Source organism: Seriola lalandi, unplaced genomic scaffold (genome assembly GCF_002814215.2).
Source record: "Seriola lalandi dorsalis isolate HSWRI2012SDOR001 ecotype SW California unplaced genomic scaffold, Sedor1 jcf7180002054370, whole genome shotgun sequence".
NCBI lineage: Eukaryota > Metazoa > Chordata > Actinopteri > Carangiformes > Carangidae > Seriola > Seriola lalandi.
In genome coordinates, this window is record NW_019524923.1 from 63,673 (window position 1) to 80,422 (window position 16,750).

General features: G+C 41.0%; 1 protein-coding gene across 1 annotated transcript in view; it reads left to right on the forward strand.

The window, feature by feature from the left end:
* loxhd1a (lipoxygenase homology PLAT domains 1a) overlaps window positions 1-16,582 on the forward strand; it is a 29,943-nt gene extending 13,361 nt beyond the window's left edge. Inside the window, exons 19-41 of the mRNA XM_023408616.2 lie at window positions 7-340; window positions 496-647; window positions 1,281-1,414; window positions 1,833-1,981; window positions 2,125-2,229; window positions 2,317-2,445; window positions 2,549-2,716; window positions 2,809-2,990; window positions 5,015-5,131; window positions 5,786-5,948; window positions 6,189-6,343; window positions 6,541-6,750; window positions 7,106-7,232; window positions 7,373-7,581; window positions 7,743-7,928; window positions 9,280-9,407; window positions 9,505-9,622; window positions 11,300-11,477; window positions 13,816-14,001; window positions 14,368-14,538; window positions 15,124-15,262; window positions 15,536-15,691; window positions 15,796-16,582. Of these exons, the coding sequence (XP_023264384.1) occupies window positions 7-340; window positions 496-647; window positions 1,281-1,414; window positions 1,833-1,981; window positions 2,125-2,229; window positions 2,317-2,445; window positions 2,549-2,716; window positions 2,809-2,990; window positions 5,015-5,131; window positions 5,786-5,948; window positions 6,189-6,343; window positions 6,541-6,750; window positions 7,106-7,232; window positions 7,373-7,581; window positions 7,743-7,928; window positions 9,280-9,407; window positions 9,505-9,622; window positions 11,300-11,477; window positions 13,816-14,001; window positions 14,368-14,538; window positions 15,124-15,262; window positions 15,536-15,691; window positions 15,796-16,276 (4,077 nt within the window). The 3' untranslated portion in view covers window positions 16,277-16,582. The remainder of the gene's footprint in view (window positions 1-6; window positions 341-495; window positions 648-1,280; window positions 1,415-1,832; window positions 1,982-2,124; window positions 2,230-2,316; window positions 2,446-2,548; window positions 2,717-2,808; window positions 2,991-5,014; window positions 5,132-5,785; window positions 5,949-6,188; window positions 6,344-6,540; window positions 6,751-7,105; window positions 7,233-7,372; window positions 7,582-7,742; window positions 7,929-9,279; window positions 9,408-9,504; window positions 9,623-11,299; window positions 11,478-13,815; window positions 14,002-14,367; window positions 14,539-15,123; window positions 15,263-15,535; window positions 15,692-15,795) is intronic.
* Window positions 16,583-16,750: the final 168 nt, after the last annotated feature.

The following is a 16,750-nucleotide window of genomic DNA, read 5'->3' on the forward strand; positions in this document are numbered from 1 at the left end:
ACCCAGATTGAGGCTCAGGATGTCGGCAAGATCTACAAAATACGCATCTACCACGACGGGAAGGGTATTGGAGATGGCTGGTTCCTGGAGACAGTGGACATCAAGCGGCTGACGATGGCCATGGTGCAGGTTGAGGTGAAGAAGGAGGACACCAAGAAAGATAAGAAGAAGGACAAAAAAAAGAAGAAGAAAGAAGAGGAAGAGGAGGTGGAGATAGTTGAGGAACTGCAGGAAGTGGTGGAGACATTTACTTTCACTTGTAACCGCTGGCTTGCCAGGGATGAGGAGGACGGGGAGATTGTGGTTGAGCTGCTGACTGAGGACAATGAAGACCTGGAGGGTGAGTAAAGCATGAATGTAATGTGTTGAGCCACCGTTATTGGATTCCACTGGATACATATTATTGTTTTAATTGTGACATTAAAACTGCTAATATCATCATTTGCAACGGTAAAATGTCAGTGGTGACTTACACACGAACTGTTTTCCTCTCAGTGAACTCATATGAGGTTCATGTGTTCACCGGGACCATGTGGGGGGCGGGGACTGATGCCAATGTTTACATCAACATCTACGGAGAGACTGGCGACACAGGAGAGCGACGGCTCAGGAAGTCCAACAACCTGAACAAATTTGAGAAAGACCAGGTAAGATTTGTTTCTGTCAGTGCTGGATGCCTGTCCTTTGAATATAAAGCTGTAGTGAGGAGACAGTTAACGCAGCTTAGCATAACATAGCAAAAAATCTGCCTACGAGTCCCTTTAAAACCCAGTAATTAACATTCTTTATCTTTTTTGTTTAATCTGTACAAGTGTAAAAATGGCAAGTTGTGGTTTTATGGGGAGTGTCTGATAATTAAAGGTAAAGACTCCAGGAAGTATTATTAGAAAGGAAATTTCATTTCATTCCAGCACATAAATTCCTGTAAAACCACAAGCTGTCGTTTTCATAATTTGATTTTCAGCAATCTACAGAGTCCAATTAAACCACAGGACACAATGCAGCATCTTCTCTTCACAACTCTTAAAACATTTATAAGAAGTACGTTGTTGCTTCCCTATTCCACTTTTCGTAATGTTTTGCAGATGCACTTGTTTAATGTGCTGTGTTTTATGTAGCCAAGATAGTTATCACTGATACTGCTGTTCTGGTTAAATCTCAGAAGCTTTGCAGGTTAAATAGAGATCAAATAAATAAGTAATGAGGCTCTCATGGACTTCTAACCTAAGACGTGACACTTCTTGACCCTCTGTCACCGGTTTGTTGCACGTGTGATGCAGGAGGATATTTTCAACATCACAGCGGTTGACCTGGGGATCCTGAAGAAGCTGAGAATCCGACATGACAACAGACAGGCCAGCGCCGGCTGGTTTCTAGACAGGGTGGAGATTGTAGACAACAAAGATGACAGCACGTAAGTCATGATGATTTTAGAAAGAGAGCAGTGATCTATTAGCACTTTAATTTAGATGTGACACTGCATTATCACACAAATCCTAAGTATGAATTAACCAATCAATTAATTTAAAAATACTTAATCTTTTATTTCAATGATAATAAATTATTTACACCTTGCTGAGCCATACTTGGCAAAAAATTAATGCCACCAGGTTTCACAAAATAGCATCATCCTCAAATAGCAAATAAAACCTTTGCACATAAAATGTCTGAGAGCTCCACTGTATGGTGTGAAATGGTACTCTTCTGCCTGGCATCAATTTAAAGAGGGATGGCCACTTTCTCAAAGTATTTTTAGACACAATAAACATGCTATGGTATTGTCATTATATGTACTATACACTGAACAAAATATATTGTATTTTGTGTTTTAGGTACTTTTTTCCTTGTAAACGCTGGCTGGCTATTGATGAGGATGATGGACAACTTGCTAGGGAGCTGGTTCCTGTGGACGAGGCCTTTATGAGGAAGGGGGATGATGATGAGGAAGACTCTGAAGCCACACTCGGTCTGGAACAGAAAGGTGAGAGCAACATTATGGACAGCACAGAGAATCAGACCTTTGAACAAGAGGGGAAGCCTTTTTTTAAATTAAATGAATGAGGATAATAATTACTACAGTAGATTGTTATATGATTAAATTGTTCCGATCTCTTCTTATGACAGCCATGTCAACAACATATACATTACGGATAAAAACTGGTGATAAGAAATACGCAGGAACCGATGCTAATGTCTTTATGATCCTGTACGGCACTAAGGATGACACAGGTAATACTTCATACTATAATACTGAATTAAACCTGTGTACATGTGTATTTAAATAATGAAAATACTCTGTGATGTGCTCATCTACAGGGATAATTAACCTGAAAGCATCAAAGACCCATAAGAATAAGTTTGAACGGGGTATGATCGATGAGTTCACTGTGGAAGCTGTGGATATCGGACCGCTGAAGAAGCTGCGTATTGGACACGATAACTGTGGTACAGTAAGACCGACTCCCTGCCTGTGCAGTGAATAATGAACACAGAGCAATGCACAGTACTTGAACAAAAAGGAATATACTAACTTGTTTCACTGTTTAAGGAGGAGGATCAGCAGGTTGGTTCCTTGACTGGGTGGAGATTGACGCCCCGTCTCTGGGACAGAAACAGCGCTTCCCCTGTGGTCGTTGGTTGGATAAAGGGGAGGATGACGGGGCAATCATCAGGGACCTTTTCCCAAATCCTCTTCAGACAGAGTTTTACACGCCTTGTAAATCACAGTGTTCTTTTCACCTTAAATATCAAATATATTTGTCACTTGATGCACATAATTGGTTATGATAATATTTTTTTCTTTTATAGTTGTTCCCTATGAGATTAAAATCTTCACGAGTGACGTGTTCGGAGCCGGCACAGATGCAGATGTCTTCATTGCGCTGTATGGGCAAGATGCCGTGTGTACACAGCAGAAGGCTCTGTGTGTCAACAAGAGAGAGAGGAGGATGTACTTTGAGAGAGGAGCTGAGGACATGTTTATTGTTGAGGTATAATAACAGTATATTGCCATGAATAAGTAGAATAGTGGCATTCATGAAGTTCTAGAAACCAAGGCAGTGAAAAACAGCAAGGTCATCAGTGCTTTTTTTGTATTTACTCAGGGACGGATCTAGAGAAAAATTCATGGGGTGGCAAGAGGGTGGTATGGAGGCTTTAAAAAGGTGGCAGAAGTATGTATGCTGATTTATTCATAAACAATCACATATATTGGTATTTGATTGGAAAAGCCCTCAAATGAAGATATTTCAAGATTTTTAAATCAAAAATATTTTTGTGGCACAAGAAAAACATTGAATAGACAAAAAAACTGACTTGCCCTACCACAAAATACTGTGCTTTGTGATATTAGACCAGTGGGGGCCACAAAATCTATGCAGTCTGCTGCAATAATGGTGAAGTGGTATGGCTGCTGCAATAATTATGCTAAACAACAAGTGTCATTTGTATTGTCATGCAATTGCATAAATAATATGAGTTATTTCCATTCAGCTCTCAATTATAAGGCCAACTTGAATGCAATAATCATGTGATGAAGTGAGGTGCTAAACACAGCAAATGGTGCTCTGTTGAAGAAACTTCTGCCTCATATTTATCTAAGGTAGCCATAATGAGATCACTGACAGGTTCAAACATGACTGACAGTGGAGGAGTTGGTGTGATTGGTTTTTCTCCTGTGATGAACCAGTGTATAATCTATCAAATTTTCAAAATAAAAGAAAAGTACAATATTGTTCTTTTAGGTGTAGCGAGGTAAAAGTCATAAGGTTTTATACCAAGTTACCCAGTATTTATCCAGTAATGCTGATTAAATGGCAAAAAGTATTTTCTCTGAGCTTAAATTTGAAAACGTGGTGAAAGTGCAAACTCTCAGGTACTGAGCTTTGAATGAACCATCACTGCATTGCTGACTGACGTGGCTTTCGGTTTTGGGGCTTGGAGCAAGTGATTTGGTGCTTTTTTAAACTGGGTGCTTCTGTATGTTGCAATTTGGACATGTTTGTCTGCAAACTGAGCAGCTTCAGAGATGTTGGTAGATTCAGCCAATTTGGGCTAGACTATGTTAATTAGCTTGCTTGTTACCTACCCCAAGTGAACATATTTGTGCATGCATAAAAACTTTTTCATCAATACTATCAAGCATTCAGTCACTTCGCTAGCTAGCAAACAGGTATATGGACTTTGCACTTAACATTTTTTTCTGCCATCATACAGCCTGTCGGCCCATACATGGGCCTATCAGAGGGTTATGAACATGCTCTGAAGGAGTAAACTTAAAGGTATGTCAATATAGACAGGCAGTACCTCTTTAGATGGTTAGAGCCGCTAAAATTCATTTTGCGCTAAGCATAAGCACATTTATTAATATCTACCAGCAGGGGCATGGTGACTGCCTACCTTTTAGACAAGTAGAACTCCAATTCTCGCTCCATTCCTCCATTATTTATATTCCTTTAGTCCGTAAGGGTCCACAGATTACAAAAATCAAAAGAGCTTCTCCATAAAAGTGTTCCCGGTTATGAATATCGTCGTGAGAAGTCCAAAGCGGGATCCGCTGTTCTTCCCTCATTTCTCCCATCTCTCTCTGAGGCTGCGTTAGCAGCAGCCGTTGTTTGTTAGCTTTCTGGCTACAAAATAGAGGCGGGTCAGCCAGTGTAGCGGAGCGTAAAGCGTAATGACGTGTACTTTTCCATAAGGCTGCTAGATAGATGTCTTCCTTGACCAATCAGAGCAAACCATCTCATGCTGCATTCGTTAGCACTCGGACGTCGGAGTTTCACTTTTGTAAACTTCCGACCAGCCACAACTTTTATATATACATATATATACTTTTGAATTAGACTGTCCAAAACTGGGATGGAAGCTCGGGTGGCATGGTATTTATTTTTTAGGAGTGCCAGCTGCCGCCCTATGCCACCCCGGTAGATCCGCCCCTGCATTTACTGTAGTAAATTCAGTAAATTCAGTACTGAATATTTTGTCAATTCAGTAATTTTTTCTGCTTTCTGTGCAGCTAGAAGACGTGGGGGATGTAATTGAGAAGATCCGTATCGGCCATGACAACCGTGGGGTTAACCCGGGCTGGCATCTGGACAGGGTGGAGATCAGACGTCTTCTCAGGAAAGGAAAGGTACTGTCTACGGAGGACAGGCGCAGTAGCAGAGGGAGTATTCAGTTCTTTTATTCAACTGAAAGCAGCAATACTGCAAGATAAAAATATTGCATTCGAAGTAAAAGTCCTACCGTTCAAGTTCATCTAGTAAGTAAAAATTAAGTGTAATACTATTATATAATACATTGTTGGATTATAAACACAGAGGCATTCATGTTTGAGTAGCATTTTACATTTTTGTAGTTGTACTTGAAGTAGTTGGACTTAATCTACGTAGAGGAGTAGAAATATAAAGTTACATTCAATGAAGTACAAGCACCTCAAAATTGCACTTGCACACAGTGCAGTACACCACCAAAACATAAACATGAGGGCTATCAAAAGCTCCAGGGTCTGATCACTGATATCGATCTTAATACTTGCACTTAAATGCTTAACAAACATCTCAAATATCAAATGTTGAAGAATTATAATTTGTCATTGTCAGCACCCTACTTCCCACTTCTACTGACAGACCAACACTACTTTTGGTCAGTAGGTGGAGATGTTCTCCTCACAGATAGATGAGGGTGATCCAGCACTGTGACTAACCCAAGGCTCAGTCAAACTGTGCTCACTGATTTCCCTCTAAGCCACAAACACTCAAATGAAATCATGGTTTTGTTTCCATAGGGTTCAGAGACTGTCATCTTCCCATGCGAGTGCTGGCTTGCCAAGTCGGAGGATGATGGAGAAACAGTGAGAGAGCTGGTGCCGTCTGACATCATTACTGAGAAACTTTCACGAGATGGAAGTCTGAAATTGACTGAAGTCGAGGTGGAAGATGCCCTGGAGAGTATGTTATCATATGCAGACAAACAATACATGCATGTGCATTTATTATACACTGTTATGTTCTGTCTTTTCTCCAACTTTCTGAACATTAGTTTGGGTTTTTTCCATCCCTGAATGAGTTTCTATCATGACATTGGCATCAAACAAGGATAGAAAATAGCTTTCTTTCCTGTCCATTTTCTGCCAATTGCCTTGAAATGATCCCTTGTTTTCTTGTCTGTGATCATCATCCCCACCACAGCTCACACATACAAAGTGTCAGTGATGACAGGTGATGTGTATGGAGCCGGCACCGACGCCAACGTCTTCCTCACAATTTACGGGGACCTGGGCGACACCGGAGAGAGGAAACTCAGCAAGTCAGAGACAAACAGCAACAAATTTGAACGAGGATCTGTAAGAAAGCACAGATTTTATGGCTAATTTCCACAATGCAACTTTAAGCTGTTCTCTTTTATTATTTGTAATGATCAATGAAGTGACAAACAATCCTGATGCTGTGAATAATGAATAATCCTCAGAAGCACAGCACACACATCCTACAAAGTACAAACTACACAGTGATGACCAACTGTTATGTTTTATCTCCCCAGGTGGATAAGTTTACTATGGAGGCAATCGACCTCGGACAGGTTTTCAAGATAAAAATCCGCCATGATAACAGTATGGTGAGCGCCGACTGGTACCTGGACCAGGTGGAGGTGGTAGACGTGGACACGGAGGAGGTCTTCCTCTTCTTATGTGAACGCTGGCTCTCCAGGAAGAGGGAGGACAGACGCATTGAGAGAGTCTTCTACGTCAAGGTAACATGAAAGACTGTGTGTGACTGGGTGTGTCTTACAATCATATGTAGAAATGGGAAGGAGATATTAAATCCTGATAGTAGAACAAGCAAAGTAAGGTCATGAAAACTGCTGTACAAATAAAGTTATTATAAGGTCATGTAAAATTTAAAAGACATATAACACTTCATTTTTCCACTGACCCCTCAAAGTATCTTTCTGACATACTGACATCTTCATGAATGTAGGATTTATTGCAGGGTCACTGTTTTAGTTTTAACAAGATGTACCCGAAGTGTAGATCTTAGCATGCACAGTATATATATTTGTGTTTGTGTGTTTGTCTGTATCACTGTGTGTGTCATGTTCTGTGCAGGGTTATGAAGGAGTGAGAGAGAGCCTAAACAGTAAAAAGAAGAACTCAGCTCTGACAGTGAAGAGTGTCGACAGTAACATGAACAAAAAGAACAAGAAGAAGAAGGATGAGGAAATTGAGCTCCCGCGTAAGAAAAATTTCAAGAATCTTCAGCACTGCGTGCCTGATTCATCTTCTGCTCTGTGAATGTTACTGTTATTAATATTCAAACACAGATATTTTTGCATAATCTCATGAATGAATAAGTGCTGTGGCCTTCCTGTGCAGTCATACCATACCACATCACCATCTGTACTGGTATGGAGCGGGATGCGAGCACCACCAGCAGGGCTTATGTGATCATTATCGGGGCCAATCACACCCAGACAGAGAGGTTGTGGCTGGACCTGCCAGATGGGAGGAAGGGCTTTGAGGCCGGTTCTCTGGAGATCTTGGAGTCCCACGGTGCAGACGTGGGGGATATCAAAAAGGTCGAGGTGAGGGAGGGAGGGCCGCTTTTAGAGTTTCAGTGAAGATCATGCACTCACGCATCTACACACACACACACACACACACACACACACACACACACATACATCAACACGCAGAAAAATACACCCATGTAGCTTGAAGTGATTGTTTCTCTCCTTCCCCGCAGCTCGGCCATGATGGGGGCACTCCTGAGAGCTGCTGGCTGGTTGATGAGCTGTCTGTTGCTGTGCCAACCAAAGGGGTCAAATACATCTTTGCTTGCAAGTGCTGGCTGGCCAAAGATCGAGGAGATGGGTTGACTGCAAGAGTATTCAACGTGCTGGATGCAGAGGCCATTTCCATCTCCCAGAAGGTATGTAAATGTGAACAAATTGAGGTAAGCACAACCATATGACAGAGAGCATACATCACAGTTAGATCAAATTTCTGCGACCGACCAGTGATAATGACTCAATTTGTATCATACTGTCACTAATGGAACCAGTGGAACAATTTACATTAACTGTCACCCCCCTGAATCATGATTAAACATTAATTTGCAGTTAATACCTTCAAATCTCCTAAATCCCCTTGGATTCATTTTTATTTCACAACATCTTTTGACGACATTAAATCCCATCCTTCCCCTCATAAACACTGAGACTTAGATGTGAAAGGTGTCCGAAACTCAGCAAGTACCTGTCATCTTGCAGTCTGTTAAGATGGTAACAGTCGATCTAAACGTCCGACCATTATTGCGCCATGACACTAGAATTGTATGTATTGCCATTAGAATTAAAACATATAATTCACAATGTTATTGCTATAGAAGAAGACTGATGTATTGAAGGTAGATACACTAATGAAGGTATTAGACATCTGTAGGAAATTAGTAATATTAATGAAAATGAAGTGATTTTCTAGGGCTTATCTTTGTGCCTGTGTCGTGTTAGATTATGTCTCTATAATAAAATATTCCACGTACGATGATAAATGACTGTCTAACTCAAGATGCTTCATCACAAGGAGTGTCAGACAGAGTAGTGCCATGTCTTCCTATCTTTTTATTGTTAGCAATAGAAATATAACATTACAAAGAATTAGACAGTAAGGACATCTTGATCTCGTTGATTTACAACTTTGGCAATTTTTGAAAGGTCCCTTCCCACACTGATGGATTACTGAATGGCCCTAATGGCTGTAGGCCAGAGCCTCTGTTTGTAATGGCTGTTAACCTTTCCTGTTGGAAAGTCTATCTAACAAATACAGAGAGATGAAAAATGACTATAAAGTGATGAGACATGACCACGAAGTGACACAAAACAACAGCAAAGAGACATTTAACAATCTCTAAGAGACACGAAACGACTAAAAACAACATGTTGTTTGTCCCCTTCAATATGGGGGTCTTACTCCTATGTTGTTGGGATGGGGGGCCTTTGACTTGTTTGTGCCTAGGGACCCGTTGTTTTTTAATTTGTATATGCCCTCCCACTGTAAAAACACACTTTTTCATACACCTTTCATTATTATTTTATGGATGTTTACAGCATCACAACAAACTTATGAATCCTAAAATATAAATGGATTTATACTGTTTATAATTGCTCCACAATTGCAAGATAAATCCCTCTTCCCCTGGTGTTTTAAAGGTAATATTGCTTGTGGGAGATGGGTGTGAGAGGGAAATCAAGTAAGTAAAATTTCTAATGTTTTCACATCAGATCATTTATGAAGTGACGGTGGTAACAGGAGACGTGCAAAACGCAGGAACAGACACCCAGATCTTCATGTCTGTGTTTGGGGCCAACGGCAGCACAGAGGAGATGCTGCTGCAGAAAAATGAGGACAGGTAACCAAAACATCGCCATCACAAACAATAAAAAAAATTAGCATTTTATTATACTGCTGGTGATAAAACTCTGTGTTGTTTGTGTGCTGGATAATAGGTTTGAGCGAGGTCAGGAGGACACTTTCAACATGGAGATCGATGACATTGCCCCACTGAGGAAGATGAGGCTTCGTATTGATGGCTCTGGCAGTCGACCTGACTGGTTTCTGGATAAGGTCAGCTCACCTTAACCCACCTACTACAGCGACAGACAGGCATATATTAGAGCAAAAGGAAAGCTTTAGGCAGATTTAACACACCAGAACCAGCTGATGATGCACTATGCAGAGGTTTCGTTAATTTTTGTTGAGGGCTAATTGGTTATGAAGAGGACAGTGCTGATCTCATCCATAAAACATAAAACCAGGAGCATAAAAAGCAGAGCAGTAATTGCTAGCTTCTTCCAAAATCAATAGTACAAAGCAGTCACAGGTTCTGTGTTTTTATCCAGGCGCTGTATGCTTTAGGTCACAGGATCATTCAGTCTATTATATCACACAGACAAATACACACACACATTTATCCATGCCTGCAGGAGAAGGGTCAATGATTCACCCACCCACAAAGACACACACAGACACACACACACACACACACACACAGCAGGGCCCGGAGTTCCTGGAGTGAGCATATTGACCCATTTTATTTACCATGCTGTTGTTGCTGGCATCACAGAAACACACACACATACAGAACACACACAGCACACAAACATGGCTTAGTAATGAGCACTGTGTGTCTGCTTTCAGTAGAGACAGAACATTTCATTTTGTATTTGCTTTTAGTCTGGATTAATGTGTATTGGTGCAAATATCACAAATTTTTAATGCGTAGTCCTGCAATATAATTGACTGCATTAATATACATAGTTTCCCAAAATGGTGACCCCGTGAGGATAGCATCACTGCTCACCTCCAAATTCAGTCTGATGTCTCAGGCCAACTGCTTTGATGAAACAGAGCACATTTCCTATGCAAATGTCTTCTCTGGTAAAGGCACCATGCCTGCAGAGCAGCAGACCAGTCAGGAACAATACCAAGCCCTGTCCGTCCGTGCCTGGGACTCAGCGGCTGCGAACATCTCCTTGACTTGACCCTGCACAGAGCCTGGTGTGTTCAGCATCACAAGCAGATGTGCTGTCTTTATGGATTTCTGGGTCTGTGTATTGAAATGGACACAACAGTGCGCTGGGCAAACTGCCAGCATACTAATCTGCCCAAATAAATATGCAGAGTGGAGAGCTCATACAAGTGTGCCTGCCTGAGCCTGGTTTTTGTTAATAATATTAATTAATGAAAATACTCCAGAGGACAAGCGTTCAGACATCTTGGGAGAAGCGAGGGTTTGTGTACATATCACTAACACATGACAATGTGTGACACCAACACCTTTTAATATGCTCAGGGGAGTAGCCAGTGATCTGGCTCCATGGAGGACAATGTCAGTCGGTCCATCACTGTGGTCCAGACTGAAATATCAACTATTGGATGGATTGCCATGCAAGTACAGACATTCATGTTAAACCTGCTACACATAGGCAAGTCATTGTGAGCATGTTAGCATGCTGATGCAACCTACACAATGATGATAGAATGGATTGGAATGGATCCATGTTTATTGTTTAAAAGGTGAAATAACTTACTTAAACTTTGTAATACATTATAATAACAGTATTTAATATTGTTACACCTGAGATTGAAAAAATGTGCATTTACGTTTTATTACTTTATTACTGTGGTTGAATTTTTGTGCTTTGACTATGGCAGTTGATCAATAAAATCAATGACGGGATTCTGAGTGACCTTTACAATAAGTGTAATATTGTCTTTAAAGAGCTGACTCTGTTCATTCAGGTGATCATGCGTAATCTGACCACGGAGGAGGTGTCTGTGTTCACCTATGAGGAGTGGCTGTCCAGGACACGTGGACCCAAGAGGACTGTGATCTGTGAGATGGCTGCTGTGGTGGACGAGGAGCTGATGGTGGAGCTCACCACCTACATCATCCAGGTCAAGACCAGTGATAATACCGGTAAGTCCTCAACATGTGCAGGCTGCTGTTAGCTGGCTCATCAGCTCATCAGCCAGGAAGTCCCATTGAAAACATAGTTTCAGTTCAACATAGTGAGAGTCAAAAAAAGTGGGGTGAGGGTGGGCAGAGACCTGTCGTGTTGCAGTCAGAGAACAAGTTTCTACCCTTTCCCTGTGAAAAAGTGTACATTGCATTGTTTTAGTGAACGTTTCTGTTTAACTGGAGATATGTTTAATGTATTTCTGTACTTCCATTTTCATACACATTACCTAGGCAGGTCCCAACCTCCCTGGCTTGGGACCCCTTCAAAAGAGCCTTTTTCTTGCATAACTCCTCATCACAGATTGTATATTATTATTGTTATTATTAAATACTTTATTTAAACAGGTTGTCTCATTGAGATTGGGATCTCTTTTTCAAGAGAGACTTGTGTACAAGAATATACATACAGTTCATACATAAACAGACACACATATGTCGGTGTTTGTTTTTGTTTTTGTCAGTTCAAATACAGATTCTAATTGTGTTATTTAATACCTTTTAGGGGAAAAAAGATATATAAAAAATATTCAGTAATTAATGAGCAAAAAGCAAAGAAGGCGTAAGAAAAAAATAAACATAATTTACGTGCAGCAAAAAATGTAGCATTTACAATAGAAAAAGAAGAGGGCCGAGGATTGATCTTTGGGGAACACCTTTTATGTTAGCATTTGGACCAGACCTGTTAGGCAAAGGAACTGAAGAGTTCAAATGTATTCAACAGATGAGTGTATTTCAAGTCAACTTATTAGGAATACCAACACGATCCATCTATCCCTCCATCTGTAGGTCAGTGTCAGGTCAGGTCCAGGGACGCTCTGAGCAGCTCAGACATTCTCTTTCATCAGTAACTTCCTCCAGCTTTTCCTGGGGGATCCCGAGGGACTCAGCGGTCAGCTGAGACATATAATCTGTAAAGTGTGTCCTGGGTCCACCTTTTCTATCATCTCTTAGCTGTTCGTGTTTTAGAAGACTTTCAAAGGGATTGCACCTGAGGGTATCCTGCAGTAGCTCAAATAGCTAACTTAAAAGTGGATGGAGAATTGATTCATGGGACCTCGTCAATCAGTGAACTCCTCGCTAATGTCATCCAGTTGGTAGATGCTATTTTTGTCTGTAATCTTATTCGTTCACTATCCAAGTTAGATGTTATGTAGATCCTCATCCTTATTTGACCTGCTGTTGTGCAGAGGTTTGTGTTTTCCATGAGGAGCGAAATTGGAATCATTTACGTTTGACTTCAACATGGTAATGGAAGACATCCTCCTCAGAAACCCTCAATGCGGTTTTGCTCTCTACTTTTCTTCATGCAGTATTTTCTATGGCTCAGTAGCGCTGCTGATCAATACGATAGTGTGGCAAGAAGTCTGAGCCGACTTCAAAGGACTGCTCTCTGCCCTTGGCAGTTACTGGAAGCTAAGATGTAGCTCTGCACCACCACTCAGGCTCTGTGAGGAATAATGAGCCCGGCTGATAAACACACATGCACATACAGGCACAGGCATGCAGTCAGCATTACATAGGTGAAGCTGTGCATATGGTAATGGACCCCTTGTGAAGAGGCATTGAATGTCAAATATGTACATGAATATATAGAGTGGCAAAGGAAAAGGTAACAGCAACTTACAGTAAATGCAATTCTTATGGTATTGGTAATGTTGCTAACACTTTTATTTCTCATTAAAACTGCAGGGCTTTTAATTAAAATATTGGCTCTCTGTCTCAGTGTACAGACACTAGGAAAATGTGCTGCAGACTGAGTGGTATCTAACCCCTGTAATGAAATAATCAAGCACAGAGGGATTATGGATGTGCTCTCTGAGTCAGAGAACACAGCTCTCTCCGCTCCTCATTTTTCTCTTTGCATCATGTAGTTGGTTTTTAGCTGATCAATTTCCTTGGGGCTTTGCAATCTCAGTGTTTATTAGTAATTCAACAAATCCCTGCAATAGTTGAGATGAACTGCAATATAAAAAGCTCTACAACAAAGTGCAAGCACACAAATTTATATTCACCATGCTAAAACCGTTCACAGAAGAGAGGTAATTTTATGTAGTTTCCACTTCCATTAATTTAATGCATTTCAGTTGCCATAATATAAAAAACACAATTAGACATAGGTAAAAAAAAAAAAGTGTTCAGTTATTGATTTGGCCAGGATCTGTGCATGGTTAAACTCCCACTTTGTCTTTGATTGATCCAGTGGGTTTTTTTTCTGTTGAGAAAATCAAAACAGGACAGAGCATGCAAATTCTGAGCAGTCAGAATTTCTGATTTTATTTTCTAAATGTCTCCTCAGGAGCGGGCACTGATGCCAATGTGTGGGTCATCATTTTTGGGGAGAACGGAGATACGGGGACACTGGCACTGAAAGAAAGCAGCAAGTCCAACAAGTTTGAGCGCAAGCAGGTGGACACATTTCGCTTCTCAGACATCCTCAGCCTCGGAGAGCTCTCCAAAGTACGAGTCTGGCACGACAACACAGGTCAGCCACTCAGAGAAACAGTGTAGAGTCACTGAAGGGCTGATTAAAAATGCACTTTGTAACTGCCATTTTGAAAAGTGATACATAAATGAAGCTAACTTAATCAAATTACGTTACAATCACATAACATGAGATAGATCTGATCTGGAAATGTGTGAGGCACCACCTGGACAGTTAATGGCTTAATGCAGCTGCTGTCCAACACTAACAACTGCTGTATCATTGGTCTGACTTTGAGGAAACCTGAAGGAGTAACACAGGTTTTTACTGATTGGCCCAAAAGGTTCCTGTATCACTCTCAGTATTTTACTCTTGACAACATCTTTATGTACTGTTTTGTTTGTATACTGATCCCATTACACCCAGGTCCGGCTCCTGGATGGCATTTGGAGTACATTGATGTGAAGGATGAGCTCATGGACAAAACGTTTCGTTTCCCCTGTGACCGCTGGCTTGCCAAGAATGATGATGATGGACAGATAATGAGAGAGCTGGCCTGTGCTAACAACGACTACTTAGACCTCAATGAGAAGACCAGTAAGGCCAGAACTTAATGCCTAAGATTTCAGTCGTGGTCGATTTTGCAACCCCTGTGGGTAGTGCACTTTAATATTACCCATAAGGCCCCATAATTCTTGAGGTAGCAAACACTCATTGAGCTTTGTTAGAAATAACAGAAGAGCAAATGGTGTGTCTCTTTACAGTGCAGCAATTTAATCTCACATTGTTTTAATAAAGCAGTAGGAGTAACTGAACACAGCTCTGATATGGTGTAAAGAGAGTGAGAAGAAAACAGAGGCGGACATCAATGAGACAAAATTACATGTTGCATTGTTTTCAGCACAGGAAACTCTGCCACTAACATTGAAAACTACTGTGTAGAGAGGTAATTAGTAAACACATATAATGGCTACAGAAAAAATGCAGACCATAAATAGTATCAAAAACAGGGTTGATTTCATGAAAGTCTTATAGTGTTCATTTAATGCAAATTATTCTGTACATTTTTGTGCCAAGGCATCTTTATGTATGCTGTATATTCTGTGTGGAAATGAAACCATGTTTGTTTGAGGACACCTGGGACAATTTACTGTAACTGTGTCTGTGTTTTCTCTCTAAAAGAATATGAAATTTGTGTCACAACTGGAGACACGTCTGAGGCTGAAACCAAAGAAAATGCCTGGATTGTACTTGAGGGGAAGAAGGGGCGATCAAAAGAATTTGTAATGGAGAACTCCTCAAAGAAGAAGAGGTTCTTACGGTAGGTACTTGCTGCAAGATTAATTCAATGAGCTGCAACTTTTTTGCATGAAAAAGCTCAAAGAAATTCATTTTCTCTCCCTCTGATTCTCCCTTTACTCTCATTATGAAAATCCCACTTGCACCGAGTACTTGAAACCAAAGCTGCATTCCACTTTCGTGACATTACACCGTCCTGCTGAGAATTCATTCTAACACAGAGCAAGGCCTGTGGGCCAATTGAAAATAATAGCTACTCATTTACTCAACGTTTTTATGCCCCTTCGCTCTTTAGGGGAAATGTTGACAGGTTTGAGTTTTCGTCCAAGAACCTGGGCGATATTGCTGGTATCTGCCTGGGCCACACACCCAAGGATGGAAAGAAAGTAAAGGGGGAGGTTTACTGGCGTGTGGAGGAAGTCGTCATCACTGAAAGGGAACTGGGAAACAAGTAAGACATCTATGCTTCCACATCTACACCTATGCATTCATTCTTTTTTTTTTTTTTTTTACCATACTTGTACATTTTGTTCCTCTCTGTTTCCTTACCTCCAGGTACATCTTCAGTTGCAATGCCCTCATCCCTCTCTCTCCGAAGAGGGATGATTTCTTGACCTTTGAGTGCACAAAGACAATTGAGAGTTTTGCCAGTAAAGCACGAAGCCTGGTGCCCGTCAAGTATGAGATCATCGTCATCACAGGTGATGAGAAGGGAGCAGGTACAGATGCCAATGTTTTCATCACTGTCTATGGCTCCAACGGAGACTCAGGCCGCCGGCAGCTGCGACAGAAGTTTCGCAACCTTTTCGAACGTGAGCAGACGGACCGTTTCCTGCTGGAAATGTTGGACATGGGAGAGCTGCAGAAGGTTCGGGTGGAGCACGACAACTCTGGTCTGAGCCCCGGCTGGCTGCTGGATCGTGTGGAAGTCACAAACACAGCCAACGGTGTAACCACCATCTTCCTCTGTGGGAAGTGGCTGGACACTAAGAGGGCTGACGGGCAGATCACCAGAGTCCTCTACCCGAAATACTAAAGTATTATCTCTAAACACTCCCACAGCAGAGAGATCCACCCTCAGGTTGAAAAGTAATGACCAAAGAGACTTTGCTCTGGAGACTTTTACTTCTCAGGAATTGAGACAGATTTTTACATCCATAGTTTTTTAAAATTATATTATAGTTAGATGTTTAATACTACCTGAGAATACAGCCTGAAATGAAATATTGTGACAATATCTTGAATGTGCCATTCTTTTTAAATTTCATGTCAGGGATAGTTTGCGTAGCTGCTTTGTTATAACAGAGGTTTTATAAAAGATTAAACTCTTTTGTAATGCTCAGACTCCCAGTTTCCAACCTGTTTGTCTCAGTGATGGATCTATACAAATATCAAACCCTACATGGGTTTTTCTTTTTCTACAACAGCATAGACTCAATTTGTTTATAGTAACAGTGGATCAAATGTCTATGCATGATATGAAATAGACTCTTGTTGATGACCCCACAGA